We start from the raw sequence: 16269 nt of genomic DNA, 5'->3' as shown, positions 1-16269 counted from the left end.
CATTCAAACTTTAATATTATTTTGATCAGTACTAGAAAAAAATATGGAATTCTAAATAAGATTACTTAAATTCAAACAATGAAAGGTACTGTGTTTATTATATTTCAATGTATTTATTACAACTGAGTGTACGAAAAAACACAAAATTATAATTGTTTGATCTTTTGTAATAATTTTTGGTATAAAAATTTGTACCAATGAATAATTATTGAAATGGATCATGAGGGTGTTTGTTACATAATGCAGATATTTGAAACATTTAACAACTTGCAACTTATAAATCAACAGAAAAAGTAATACTTTTACAAATAATTTCAAAAACACAGTTTATTATCAATTATAGGTAAGTTGAAAGGATCTTTCGTTGTCTCGCCTCAGCGTGTCGTGGGTGGTCTTCAATTGGTCCAACTTAGTAGATATCTGAGCAATGGAGCTGTCTATCCATTGCATTGACGACATGTGGGCGTTGAGAATACGACCTATTTGAACGATCTGAAAGAAAACGAGTAAAAATTATAGAGTTTATTTATTATTTCCGAAATAGAGCATTTATATTCTAAATGTTATTAAGAACGGGTTTCGGGGAACTCCCCGATTCCAGTGTTTCCGGATGGATTAGGTTTAAATATTGTTACTTTCTTGTTTAGTTTTAGTTATTCAAAGGCAAGTACGTTTTTGATACTGCATTTCTACCATCTAGGAGTCCCTTCTGTTTGTAAGATTTTTAGAAGGTCACAAAAAAATAACGATTTTTTGTTAAGCTTAAGCGCGTAAAATGTTTTCATTAACGCGAGATGACAACACAAAACCTTTTAGTTTTTATTTGGCGATGCATACGTACGTCGTACAAGTAAATAGACATTGCCATAGATAATAGTGCTCAAAAAAAAAACATCAAATTTGGTTGATTCGGAGCCAGTTTCTGTGCCATATAAATGCTCTTTGTAATTTTTGGAAGTTTTAAGTTAAAACTTACCGGATCATTATTGTCTTGACTTCTATTCGTTTCATTCAGATGTTCAATGACTTCCTTGAGATCTTCGGACATCTGTCGCAGTTGCGTGTCTAAAGTTTCAGCTAGCGTGTACCTGGAAATAATACATTTTTAATTAATGGATAAAGTAATATGTAAATATTTCTCATAATATTTTTACATTAAAATAAATGTTATAGTCTGGTCGCAAAATATTTATTTTGAAAAAGAAAGAGGTAGGCAGAATGTTTTGCCATTTATTATATAATATTTATCTTCTTAGGCTTCACTTGGTGGTAAGGCTTTGAGCATGACCATCTGGATAGGTACCACCGAATCATCATATATATTACAAAAAGGATATAACATCAGTTTCCAAGGTTGGTGGCACATAGTCAATGTAAATGGTTAAAGTATCTTACGGTACCAATTTGTATGTGTGATATCTTTATATCAAGCGGTACATACCCCCCTTCACCTAGTGACTTTATAGAAACAAGAAATAAAAGATAAGGCATATCTTTTATGTCATAGTAGTAATTAATTTATTTATTTTAAAGCTCAGGGTCAGTTTTCGCCGATTTTCATGTTTGATATATAATTTTTGCTCTGTATACAAAAAATCTAGTTTGATTCATGGAAATGATTAATACATGGCCTTTTAGAAGTAATTGTTTTATGATTACATCATTTTTAATAATAATTCTTTCATTATTATATAATATCTATTAATTTATTACGTAAGACGATTTAGGGGGGGGGGGGGGATTCCTCGACCATGTCTTATGTTTTCTTACAAACTTCCTTAGTACTGGAGTATATCAGTAAAATCTTATAAGTGATTTCAAACCAATTGAGCTGAATGCTTGCACACACTTTAGTATAAATTTTATATATTTTAGTTATAATCTATGTAGGATGTAGTATTATTATATTAAATTATTTCAATTAACAGTATGTATATTTTGTTAGTTACATTTTCTTGATTCTGTTTTTATTTAGTAATTTATTTTTGAATTTTTATTTTATTAATTAAGCAGTAAATCGAGGGTCGAGTGTATTTATTAACTACATTCCACTCATAATTTAAATTTTGAAGCCTATATTACTGTATTACTCGACTTCTATAATATTATACAAACTAATTGTTTATTTTTATAAATATACCGATACGATAAATGTATCTTTATAATAAAAACGAACGAAAACCTACAACAAATTATTCGATTTCGATGAAAAACAAGGAAAACGTACTTCGTACTATAGCGGAAATTATTTTCACTCGTGTCGTCATAGATGGCGTCACAGTACTTTTAAATCGCGCTGACGAGAGACGTAGACTCTAAACCCAAAACATCCGTAATTTCATAAACGGTACACCTACGGAACAAATACTACAAGCCGACACTAAACATCAATATATCAAAACGCGTGTTGAATAAATTTTTGAAAGGACCAATCTCCTCTATTGGGATGATTTGGTCTTGATTAATATGGACAAATGCTATCATAAAAACAGTCGAATAAACTGTCTTACAAATAATAAATTTAATATTAGAAAAAGATAAATATTTATGGCATATCATTCTATGAGATTTTTAGACGATAAAAAAGTGTGGTATAATTTATTATCCATTGTTTTTCATCGAGGATACATATGAGAAAATAGAGCTACCGGTGATAGATTTACGATTAATAAAATTGTGAAAATGAAGATTCAAAAGTGAAACTATACTGGAAAGCATATTTTGATTTTGCGCGTGTGACTATCGAGTTTCTTGTCGGTTTTGATCAGTAGTATAATGTAGTATTTATCTTTTATTAAATTTTATATTATTATATATATATTTTTTTTATATAATTATATATTGAACCTTGGTAGTAACTAATAAGAGGTTACTTGGGAGAAATATAATTTGATTTTAAACCTTACATAATTTACAATCTTAGGATACTAACTTTTATCTTTACTTGGTCCGTCCCCGTGAATCATAGCCTGATATTATATAGTCCATATCTCAATATGATAGGCTATAACGGTCTATGGTTTATTGAAACGGGCTATGTAACGCAAACTGATATTGGGCAGTTCAAATACTTTCGCTTTATATTTAAGTGAATGTTTACTAACATGTGTTCTCTTTCTGGATCTCTCATTCTGTCACTCTTGTCTTCTAGAAGTTGTTTCTCAAGTGGGGCTAGAAGATCTTCTAGCTCCTTCTGCTGAGCTAGAACAAAATCTAGTTCATGTTCTAGACTTTGCTGTTCGTTTTTGACTGTCTCCACTGCATCATTAAGTTCTAGTATCTGAAAGTTTAACCAATAACATTATATTAGTGACATTTATTTTTAAATTTTATTTGTAACAGATAGGCTGACTGGCAAATCAGCCACCTGATGGTAACTGCGCTAAGACATTGGCACTATAAGAAATATTAACCATTCCATACATCACACCAATACGTTACCAACCTTGTGTACTAAGAAGTCCTCTATGCCTGAACAGTGGCTTAATCATCCTTACCGGATTACAAAAATACTAAGTAGCGCTGTTTGTGTTTAATAAGTTATGACCACTGACTCCACAGTCAGACTGGTAGGTACCCAGATGGGCACACGAAGTTCTACCACCAAGTTAAGTCGTTAATCTACTATCTATCATACTTGATATTCTAAAACAGGGATGTTATGGATATGTCTTTTCGGATATGGATGTGGATATATGATTAATATTTTACCAGTATCAGATATGGTTACGGATACAAAATTATATCGGATTATCCGATTGTTTCGGTGACGGATGTTAGATTATTTAGAAATTGTAAACGAAAAATTACAAGATTTATTTATTTTACTTTTTTTTTGTAGTCTATTACTTAGTATGAGATATAATCACAGAAAAAAAAATAAGGTAGGAAAAAATTCCCAAAATTAAACAAGAAAAAAGTACAATTATCTAATCTCTTTGCAATATAACTATGCAAAAACAAAATTATTAATACTTTTTTTTATTCGGGTACGGTTACGGAGCTCCATAACATCCCTGGTCTAAAACATTGAAGAGTTGTTTTTATATGAGTAAAATATATTAATCTAGAACATATCTTTATACGACATAATATATATGTCGGCGCAAACGCTTTAAATTGATTATTTAATCAAGTTATTTCTAATTAATTTGTAAATAAGTTGTTGTTTATTGTTTAAAAATCAGAAATGAATTAATATTTGTGAAAACTAAACATAAAAATGAATTTTAAATGTTATTTCATTGATTGAACACCTGTGTTCAACAGGTGTTGTTATTATGATGTTTGCTATAAAAAGCAGTGCGACGGTTGCTCGGGGTTCATTCTCATTCGAGCCGTCGGACTGTTCAGACGAACGTTGTGTCCTGATCGATTGTTGAATAAACCTATTATTTTGCTGAAAGAGTTTTATTATTTCATTGCAAAATGAGCCATCAAGATCATGTTGGTGAAAGTGACGTCACGCTTTTTAAAAATAACCCTGGAGGAACTTCTTCGTCATATATGTTTTTAATTATTTTAAATAAAAAATGCCATTTTCAATTTGCAAAATTAATGAATTTTTTTTGCTTTCTGCGTAAGATCTTGGGGGCGATACTGAGTGAATTTAAAAGGCCATGTGTTATTTTAGAGTTAAAACTGTTTTAAAAATATTAAAATTGTTTGGACTTCGCTGATAAAGAGTCCGTGTTATACCTACACAGACCGTCATCTACTAAAGACAATGTACCCGTTTCCTTGGCCAAACTCCGTCATTTGTAAGCAATATACACTAACCTTCTCTCCGTTAGCGACCAGCAACCTATCCCAAGCGTTGATCTGAGTGGCTTGATTAATAAAACTGCTCTCCTGCTCTTCAAGTTCCAACGTCCACTTGTTGATGCTCTCCTCCAGCTGTGAGAATGTTATTGATGATATAATCGCTGGCGGTCCGGCGGCTGTTGTTCTGGAACATATGCAAAAATATTTGATTTGTTATTTAATTTGTCGATTTTAAAAAAGGAGAACTTTAATTCGACTAATGTTTTGACCGTTACGTCGTTACCTTTGGTAAAAAAATTAAGATAGTTTTATTATTTCATTTTTGACTCTTTCATACCGTGCTCTTTTACACCTCCCTTTGTGGCTTTCGTAACCATATTATTTTAAATAAAAACTGAACAGTTAGTTAAGGTGTCCAAGACAATTAATAAAGGACGTAAATTAAATTTGATTGAGAAATAAATAAGATAGGGGCCGAAAGTTTTTAAGTCAACGAAAACAATAAAGTGCAAAATATAAACAGCATAGATAAAGGTTACTAAAACTCAGACCCATCAACAATAAAGAAAAAAATAAGACAATTTTAAAAATGATAAAAATAAAAAATTATAAAGAAATCACAATCGTGAACGAGACAAGAGTTATGCTTACATAAATCAAGGTGTACTGAACTAAACAAAATATACACAAAAATAGCCATATGTATAAAGAAAATATTGCTGACCAAATAGAAACTATGTTTAATTTTTCAAAAAATCATAATTTCCATGATGGATATTTCTCATGGATCGAATGGTCCAGGTAATCGCAAGCATAATTGGAAAATGATCCACTCACTCCGAGTGGTCACTTGATCAGAAGTTGAGAAACAAACATACCTCTTATTTCTGAAACAAGATGAACTGCCAAATATTACATTGCTTTTAACAATTTCACAATCTACACAACAAATCACTCATCTGGAAATAGCATAAAAATCTATACACTTGAGGGATATCAATCTGCTCAGCAACAAGAAACTTCAGTTAAAGAAAAACTGAACCACAAAAATGAGACAACTTTATTTTAAGCTTGAGTCTAAATACATTAGCAGAGGCAATTGGAATGCAAAGCACACATTCTGGACCTCAAGGCTGATTACTCATAGGAAAAAATACTTAAATAGGTAGAGGACTTCGGACTTGAATCCACACACAACTTGGCCCACAATAAGAAATAAGATTCCTGAATTGCTCAATTTCTTTTTTACAAGCAGTATAAGCAGTAACTATTTTAATATTGAACCTTTCATCTGACCACACATCAGCCCTACTTAATTACAATTCAACAGTAGTACTGACTCAACCTCCACAGAAAACGTATACAACAAAAGGTACACCAACTGGAAACTATTTCAGGATATAGTCATATCAAAAGTCAAACTTCGAAGAGTCACTAAAGAGCCAGAAGAAATCGAATAAGCAATCGAGAGTTTTAACAGGATCATATCTTAGCCTGCTAAGGAGTCTACAAAGATGCGGAAACAGCATCCTTCAAAATCTATTGAGTACCAAAAATTAATTAAAGGCAAAATAACAAAACGCTGACGACTGACAAAGGCTTGGCAGTTGAAACTGAAACGGTCAATTACTCTGTCCCTCCTATCATCATCAGCCAACTGCTGTCCACTGCTGGACATAAGCCTCCCCTAGAGCGCGCCACGTTGCTCGGTCCACTGCTTCCCTAGTCCAGCTTCTATCGGCGATCCTGCGAATGTCGTCGGACCAGCGGGTCGGAGGTCGCCCTATTTTACGCTAACCGAGACGCGGTCTCCACTCTAGGACTCGTTTGCTCTAGCAGCCATCGGTCCTACGACAAATATGGCCAGCCCACTGCCACTTCAGCTTGCTGATTCTCCGAGCTATGTCCGTTACTTTGGTTCTCTCACTGGTTTTGGTTTTGTCCAAGTTCATGCCTAGACCGACCTGCCGGGAGGACCCATTTAGGTCGTCCAGAATTCCGCGAAGCTCTTCCAGCGCCTCTGCAAAGATGACTATATCGTCCGCGAAACGAAGATGTGAAATACGCTCTCCATTGACGTTGACGCCTCGTACAGTCCAATCCAGAGTCTTGAAGACGTCTTCCATCGCGTTAGTAAGGAGTAGTAAGTTTTGGAGATATTACATCTCCCTGTCTCACCCCGCGTCGGAGCTGAATCGGTCTTATTCTCTGGTCCTGAACTTGCACGGTCACCGTTGCAGCGTTGTAAAGGCAACACAACACCTCTATATATCGCCAGTCGATATGACACCGCTGCAGAGATTCCAGAACAGCCCAGGTTTCGATGGAGTCGAAGGCTTTCTCGTAGTCCACAAATGCCATACACAGCGGCTTATTGTTCTCTTCGGTCTTCTATACAATCTGCCGAACAGTATGGATATGGTCCATGGTGCTGTAGCCTTTACGAAACCCTGTCTGCTCCGGTGGCTGGAACTCGTCAATTCTAATGGCAAGGCGATTCGTGATGACCCTCGAGAACAGCTTATAGACGTGGCTCAAAAGTAAGATTGGCCTGTAGTTTTTCAATAGTCCTATCAAGAACAAGATCATTGCACTCCTGGACCACGCCACCGGCACGATACCCCAGTGGATGATAGGAATAAAGTCTCGCCAAAGCTGTTAGCAAGGGTTTGCTCCCAGCCCTGATAAGCTCCGAAGTAATACCATCATCACCGAGGGCTCTCCTATTTGTAAGCTGTCTGAGAGCCGCACTAACCTTGCCAACGTCGACGTCCGGGATGTCTTTGCTAAAATTGCGCGTAAGAGGGGCCCGTGGATCGTCTACACCTTGGGTCGCAAGCTTCTCCATCCTCGGAGAGTATAGGTCCCCATAGAATTTCTCCACTTCTTCTAGAATCTCCGGGCGAGACGCATTGATTCTGCCGTCTTCAGCTTCGTCAGGTGACTTCTCCCCAGCGGTCTTGAGAACATCTTGGACCCCCTATTCTGCTCAATTGATAACTTCCGTATTTGAGCAACGGAGGTCCTTCCGCGTGAGGTTTCTTATCCGTATGGAGGGTCTTGGATTCCACTGACGAAGCTTGGTCAGGCGGCATTTCCCGTCTCAGCCGCATTCAAAGTTTCAGTGGAGAGCTTGGTCTTCCTGTACTTCCAAGCAAGGGGAAAATGTTTGCGTCCCAATTGGCACAGAGTCTTCACCACATCGTCGGTTTCCCTGTCAATGCTATCGGTGGTTTCCAACGAAGCGAAGTTCGGTTCTGAAGTTCCAGCTGGAACTCTTCGAACGTCTTCTTAAAGAACGAGTTCACCAAGAAGAGTCCTTGCATCTCGAGGAAGTTGACCAGCATTTGCCCCCTGTGATTCCTGCGTCCCATGCCATATGTTCCGATGCGCAATTCGTCGCTATCTTGTACTCCCACCTTAGCATTGAAGTCCCCCATGACAACGTTGTAGTGGGCCGCTAGTTATATCTTCATACATGGCTTCCACCTTGTCGTCAGAATGTGCCGAGGTCGGCGCATATACCTGTACGACTTTCAGGGAATATCTGTCAGCCAGCTTCAGTTCTAGTAAGCTAACCTTGTCAACACAGTACTGACTTTCACAACACTGCCACTGAGGGCCTTATTGACCAGGAAACCGACGCCACCCTGGGAGCTCTGATCGCCGTGCCGGAAGTAGAGTAGGTGACCGAACTTTAGGGTTATCGTGTCCTCGCCCTCTCTTCGGACTTCTGATGACCTTAAAACGTGCTAGTTAATATGACCTAGCTCCACTTCCAGTTTGGCGATGTGGTGTTCGAGTCTCAGCGTGCGTCTATTGTAACATGCCAAATAAAGTCGTTTGTATTGGTAGCCTACCGTCACCCGGGGATTCTTCGCACCCTCCACCCCACCGTTACCACGACCGCTACCGAATCGAGAATAGCTACCGGAACAGAGGGCCGTTTCTTTTTGTGCCTCATTTCATTGGGGAGGAGATGCCTAAAGACCGCAGTGTGAAGTCGGATCTTCGACAATTTGAGAGAACGCTGCTGCACATTCTCTCAAATTTCCACTAGGGAAAAAAGCCTGCGTCAGAGCCTCGTCCGTTGATCAGCAGGGTACCGCTAGCAGGTGAGATTGACTTGGGTCCCGAAGGTATTGGTGGGACCCCATTCACACCCCTTCTATCAGAAAAATTTAATTGTGGATGGGCCAGACCTGATGCAGAAAACCAGTCTTTGCAGGACATTTGACTACCGTCTTAAAGCCAATGGTTATATTGCTTCCTGAAAAAATTGTCGACGTAAAAAGTTACCTACCGAGCCTATAGATGGGTCAGCCACTAAAACACACCACTTCTAAACTACTAACTAGACAACATATAACACATAATGCTTCAATGACACCGTAATCCTAACCTACTACATATATTTAACAATATGGCTGAGCGTTGTATCCATTCAAGCTAGTGGCATACTTAACAGAGAATTAAGTCATCCACTAAAGAGGTAGACTATTGTCGTCAACACAGAGATTGCCATGACACCGATGCACACACAAAAAAAAACTTTTAATGTTCACATAATAATTACTCACGTAGTAGCAGTTGTCAATGACGGCATAGTCGTTGCAGTTGATTTTCCCAACGCCGTTATACCAGATGGCGTTGTAGTTGACGCTGAAAATTTGCAAAATGATGTTGTTTTATTTATATTTTTCATCTAAAAAAATCAAATGTTATTGTTTTTCTTATTCGTTTTCTAATTGTAAAGTACCGAGTTTTTAAGTGTAAGTTTAAATTACACTTACAAACTCGGTAGTTTTATAATATTATAGATCAGATTAACAATTATAAAAAGATTTGAAAGTAAATGGCCAATACAAATAGACTAATAGGTTTAATGATAAAAAAATATGATTTTGAAATGCCACTAGTTAGACAGCTGAATTCCCATATGTATGACGCTAAACATTGTCTACAACTCTTTTGAAGCCTACTCACCTATACTTTGTTATATAGATTTATATTTAAAGCTTACATTGCATACGCAAGATGATCTATGTACTGTTGAATTATTGATTTCAAAATCAATCATTATTACTCATTGAGAACTGTTCCAAAAACGAAAACGGGTGAAATATTTATTTGCTTTTCTCTAGCTTTATGTGTACCTTTTACAACAACTCATAATTTGCGAGTAAAGTGTCATACTGGTTATTATTTTAAAACAACCAAAAGATAACTTTTTTGTAAAAAAAAATGTAATTATTTTATTTATGTATGGTGGCTTTATGCAGAGTTGAATAAGTTCTAAACTTAGATTTTGCCACCTATTTCTGTGAATAATGTACCCAAGAAATTGAGACTTCACTTTATAGATTTACATTAAAATATGAAGGATGTCAATATAAATATAATGACACAAAATAAGACAACTGACATTTATGAAACTAATCAGATAACTAACAATATAAAGTTAATTCTCACTAAACATGAGTTAAAACTTTTTGGTTTGCAAACAATTTCAGAATACGAATTTAAATTGAGGCTTCAAAAGGTCGTTGAAACATTTAGTTTAAAACTTTAAATAAGGAAAAAACTTACTTGATCCTGATGTAGCAGCTGTCGAAGTTGGTTTGCCAAATGACAAAGCTGAAGTTGTCCCAAAAGAGAGACCGCTTGATGTAGTACTTGCAGTTTTAGCCCCAAAGCCGAACCCAGACTGAGTGGTAGTTGCCAAACTAGTTGGTTGTGTAGTTTGACTGGTTGTTCCAAAGCTTAGGGTAGCTGTTTGAGTAGTTTGAGCTGTTGTACCAAATGTTGATGGTTGGCTAGTTTGACCAAATGTTGGTTGAATCGGCTGAATCGTTTTTGCAGCTGAAGTATTGGGAAGTGTTGGTATCACGAAATTTGGTGGCTGACTCGTTTGCGGTTTTGCAAAGCTTAGTGCTTGACTAGTTTGAGGTGATCCAAAGCTCGCTTGAGTTGCTGGTGTTGTTCCAAAGGCTGATTGAGTTGTTGGCGTGGTCCCAAAAGCCGACTGAGTTGCTGGAGATGTACCAAAAGCAGATTGAGTAGTGGGAGTTGTGCCAAAGGCTGATTGTGGAGTTGACGTTATTCCAAAAGCTGTTTGACTCGTTGGAGTCGTTCCGAAAGTCGGCTGGCTCGTTGGAGTTGTTCCAAAGGCTGGTTGACTCGTTGCAGTCGTCCCAAAGGCTGTTTGTGTTGTTGGTGGTGTTGATCCAAAAGCGGATTGAGAAGTTGAGACTGTTCCAAAAGCTGTTTGAGATGTTGGCGTTGTTCCAAAAGCTGTTTGGCTAGTTGGAGTCATTCCAAACGCTGATTGAGTAGTAGCAGTTGTTCCAAAGGCAGGTTGTGTTGTCTGATTCGCTCCAAAAGATGGTGGTTGACTTGTTTGAACATTTCCGAAATTCAAAGATTGTTGTGTTGTCTGTGGTGCTCCAAAACTCGGAGCTGCTGTCGTTTGACCTCCAAAAGTTGGTGTAGATTGGGCACTACCAAAATACGAACTTGATTGAGTTGTTGTTGTGCTGCCAAATGTTGGTTGTTGAGTTGTGAATGTTGACCCGAAGCTTGGAGGTGGTTGTTGTTGTTGTTGCGTTGCTTGATTAGCAGTTTGACCAGTTTGTGCAAATGAAAACGACGGTGATGCCCCGAAACTTGGTCCTGAAAACATTTATATAGTAAAAATTGATAATGTGTTTCTGTGTTATAACCTAATAGTTAGAAGGTAGTTTAATCATTCAGATATACGAAGTTAAGATATTTAAATTTACAAATATACCTGCTGCTGTAGTAGAAGCAGGATTAGAAGCATTAAAGCTGAATGGTTTGGATCCGAATGCAGATTGTCCAAAGCCTAGTGATGATTGTTGACCCGGTGTTGTGTTTTGGTTGAAAGGCTGTGCCGTTTGTTGCACCGATGCTGTTGTGGCCTTGAATATATTAATGAGACAATTTTATAATTATAAAGTAGAATTAACTGCTTATTTTTATAACGTATAAAGTATTATCTGCAAACACAAAATTTTTATAACTTCCAATAAGGAAACCGTATTTTCCGTTAGTAGTAGTGAAAATATTTTAATGTTAGTTTCTTTTTTGTACCTTCATAATAATAGCTATTAAGAATTAGTGACCGATATTAATTCTGTAGGATTAGTTAACGGCGATGTATTCAAAATGAAAAGAAATTCCGAGATAATTGGCTCAACAGTTTTAATTTATCTATGAAGTCGTTAATGGGCTTATGAAGAAATACCATGAACATCTGCAACACCGGGGGGCTTGCAGGTGTGCTTCCGGCCTTTGGTTCCATGACACGCAAGTACTTAACACTTCCTCTAAAAATATTATTTTCAAAATCCCTACTATCCATGACATTTCCTACAAAATGGAAAGCCGGTATTATAGTACCAAGTGTAGTATTATAGTACTAAGCGTAATGTGAAAAACTACTGAACAATTTCAATATTAAAAACAATTCAACAACTCTTTGAAAAACTTATCTGTCCATTTATAATTCAATATTTTAAAATATTATCTCCAAAAAACAGCATGGTTTTAGACAAAATAGGTCTACGAATAGTAGTATCTTGAACTACGTTAATGATCTTAACAAGAATGTCGACGATAAAACTCAAATAGATTCTCTTTATACTGATTTCAGTAGCGCATTCGATAAGGTAAACCACGCTATATTATTGACAAAATAAGAACATTATGGTATTCATGGCAATTTATTAAGATGGGTCAAATCTTGTCTAAAAAGTCGATCACAGCGTGTTATTACACATGGCTATTCTTCTTTTGCATTGGTGCCTACATCTGATGTTCCTCAAGGGTCTCATTTAGGTTCGATACTTTTCCTGGTCTTTATCAATGATATTTCAAAAATTGTTGTTAAATCAATTATATTTTATAAATGGTGCAAAAACATAAAATGGTTATCAATATTAATAAATGTCTTCATCAAATTTACAAGAAACAAAAACCCTCTTCTATCTAATTACTAAATTTCTTAAGTTGTTTTAGTAAAGTCTAATACAATTCGTGACCTAGGAGTAATAATGGATAGTAAATTAAACTTTAATAATAACCAATACACCACAATATTGAAGGCTTCGGAGATGTTAGGTTTCTTGAAATGCACCTGACTTTAAAAATATTATCCAGCATATCAACTTACCAGTTCCTCTACTACAGTACAGTACTATTCCTAGACATCTTTAGATATTGACATCTTTCGTAATAATAAAATTAATTTTGTTAAACGTTCCAAAGAGATCATAGTTCAATCTCATAACTTATAAGTAATATATTTAATTATTGTTTTATTTTTATATTTTTTATTTGCTTTTTCTTCAGTACAATATTTTATTTTAGTTATGAAAATTTGATTTTATGTTTTATATAGGTTAGTTTGGTTTATAGTTGTTTACACTTTTAAAGACATATCACTTTGAATTAGTTGTTAATTTTAAGTGTTTAGTGATAAGTTGATGGTGTAGCTATTTCAATAAATAAATTAATTAATTAACATACAGCAGCTGTCTGAGGTGCAGAAAATCCAGAAGCAGGTGTGTTAAAATTGAAACTACCGCCTGTTTTGCCGAAGGCGAATCCGGAGCCCGTCGGTGAACCAAACATTGAGGCTGAAATTAAATTACAATTTATTCTATAAATCATATAGAAAACAATTTAAAAAATATATCCAATTTCCGAAGTACTTATAAAAAAATAATGTTACAGTCTGTGAATGTCCCACAGGTGGGCAAAAGCCTGTGGAAACATTTGTGGTAGAATTTGATCAGTTGCATGCAGATTTTGTCAGAATAATTTCCTTGACCATTGAATATGAAATTGGTTATGAATAGATATTAAGAAAGTAAAAAATTGTTGGGGTTTGGACCCAAAATCTTTGTTTATTTAAAGCTAAAGAGGACCATCAATATAAAAGTAACAACTGTTATATATATTGAAAAGCAAAATATAATGCCTTAATATTTTTTTAAAGCAAATCTAGGCAATTTTTTGTGGGTTCTCAAACATTTTGTAAAGAGAAAAAGACATTTACAATTACTTTGACCAAAATTACTCTAGTTTTAGGTTCAAAGAATTTTTAAATAGTGGATTTTTACCTTGAGTTGCAGGTGTACCAAACGCAGGAGCTTGCTGGGTAGCTGTCCCAAATGCTGACTGTGGTTTGTCTGTTGGATTTGCCTGAAATATTAAAAAAAAAAAGTTTATTAAAAAAATTGCCTATGTTTTACAGCCTATTAGTATATCTATTCCAAGTTTAGCCAGGTTAGGCAACCATCAACATATAATTATAATGATTCATCTACTCCACTACTTCAATTTTCACTTATATCAGTCCTACTTTATCAAAGAACTTTATCCATTATGTACATTTGAGCCTGAATAAAAATGGTTTGGTGACTAATATAAACATAACATGATTACCAAATGTTCTAAAATATTAATAGTTTTTTTTATTTTATATACTTCTTATGAGAAAAAAAGAATTTTACTGGTTTTTGTTGTCCAAAGCCAGGACTGCCAACTGTTTGCACCGGTGGTGATGTAAACCCTCCAAATGATAGAGGTTTGTTTGCACCGAAGGCCGAACCTGCATTTGTTGTTGCTGGCGTTGAAACTGAAATAGATAAAAAATTAAATAATAAGTAATGAAAACTTGTCTGAATATCTATTAATGAACCTAATAACCATAAATAAATATGCAAAGACCATAGCAACTGTTTGTCCAGTAATTTTTAATTTGTTATGTATCTGTTGATGGTCAAAAGTATTATTAAAATAAAATTGGAAACAAGTTTTGACCTTGTGAATCAATTCATTTCTTTTCTCTCTTTTTAATACATAATTGTCTCTCTTATCTCAAGCTGCATGTATCAACTAAAAATCCTATTAATGTTGAATGTTTATTTTTGGTACATTTTGTAAATTTTTATGTAAATTTATTGAACATAATAAGATTAAGCTGTAAATTGTTTTGTGATTGTTCTGATGTATTTTAATAGAAGTATTTTTAATTTATTATTTTTTTATCTAATTATTATTATTGTGTTGTTTTAGGTTATGGGTTTCTAATCAAATGCCTTAAAAATTAATTTGAGCCTGTAATCTCGACTGTACCGATCAATCTCTATCGTGTCTTGTCCATCGCACATAAATTTGGCGAAATAATCTGTGCCTTTTTGGCACAAATAAAAACCAGCCAATATAAGTAATTGTTAAATTATGATTTATACTCGATAAATAATATTTTACTTGTAATTATCATACAAAAACACTTTAATATAAAATTTGAACTTACATAAGCCTGATGAAGCTGTAGTTTTAGCTCCGAGAGCAAAACCTCCAAATGCGGGTGTACTACTTGTAGGACTACCAAAGACATTTGTTTTATTATCTGTAATAATATTAATCAACATTTTAGACCATTTATTAATTAGAAGTTACTATATTGTTATTGGTATTAAGTCTCACTTAGCGCGTAATTAATGTAAAACAATAATTGCTATACCATATATTTTACTGATAATACTTAATTTTTTTATTTTTTTTTATTAAAAAAGAATTAATTACAAATTTCAAATATACTGTACCAGTGCCTCCTTGAAATGCCTTATTGTCTCCCCCACCAAATAGTGACCCTGTAAATATTCATAATAATATATGTAACAATTTAATACTTAGGGAAGAACCTACAATGGTAAAGTTGATTATTTATAGATAAATAATGCAAGTGAATCTCAAAGTTATGTTGATGGTTAGGTGGCGCTGTTTCTTTTATTTTGGTCAAGTGTAATAGTTATATAGTATATTCAGCATCATATTTGAAATTTCAAAATCCTTACTGTTAAGTAATGATTATTTTGTTAGTGTTACACCCTTAATAAAAATTTTCATGAGATACCTCAGTTTTGATGTTAAATTAAAGCTTATAGTATATAATGATTGATTAACATTTTTAAACCATAACATTATGATACATACATTTGTTAAAGATACGAAAATATAAATTTAAGGTTATGTTGCTGGAAACTAAAAATAAAAGAAATTTCTATCAAACAAACATATATGGGTGTTTGTAGAAACGTTAATATTTCCTAAAAGGTATATAAGATTATAGCAATTGTTTAGAAATTTTAATTTCAAATAATGTAAATATTAACCTGAAGATGTCGTAGTACCAAACGTACTACCAGAAGTGGTTATTGCTTGACCGAACGAAAAACTCATTGTGTAAAATTAATTATCAAGATACCAATATTTATAATAAAGATATTTCAAATAGTTTTTGGAAATAGTTGCAATACATAAACCGCTTTCAATGTCACAACAAATAAATGCCGCGGACGGATCACCGTTAAGCAGTGCTGCCAGATGTGATAATTGATAAACTTTATTTGCGTTTCGTATTTGTTAATGCTTTTTTTTGCATTGTGTTGTTTTGTAAAAAATATGTCAGGG

At 34.6% G+C, this 16269-nt stretch overlaps 1 protein-coding gene across 1 annotated transcript; it reads right to left on the bottom strand.

Moving 5' to 3' along the window:
* Nucleotides 1-173: 173 nt before the first annotated feature.
* On the bottom strand, nucleotides 174-16155 carry LOC125072778 (nucleoporin NSP1-like). The gene is made up of 13 exons (XM_047683471.1): nucleotides 15972-16155; nucleotides 15402-15449; nucleotides 15110-15205; nucleotides 14304-14428; nucleotides 13911-13992; nucleotides 13315-13424; nucleotides 11555-11705; nucleotides 10354-11436; nucleotides 9345-9426; nucleotides 4780-4948; nucleotides 3105-3280; nucleotides 977-1088; nucleotides 174-492 (listed from the first exon to the last, which is right to left on the bottom strand). The coding sequence occupies exons 1-13, from the start codon at nucleotides 16036-16038 to the stop codon at nucleotides 334-336; spliced, it is 2460 nt and encodes an 819-aa protein (XP_047539427.1). The 5' UTR covers nucleotides 16039-16155; the 3' UTR covers nucleotides 174-333.
* Between the last annotated feature and the right edge of the window lie 114 nt (nucleotides 16156-16269).

The sequence above is a fragment of the Vanessa atalanta genome, chromosome 22, assembly GCF_905147765.1.
Source record: "Vanessa atalanta chromosome 22, ilVanAtal1.2, whole genome shotgun sequence".
Classification (NCBI taxonomy): domain Eukaryota; kingdom Metazoa; phylum Arthropoda; class Insecta; order Lepidoptera; family Nymphalidae; genus Vanessa; species Vanessa atalanta.
Note: the sequence above shows the minus strand (reverse complement) of the source record. Positions and strands in the feature narration are given on the sequence as shown.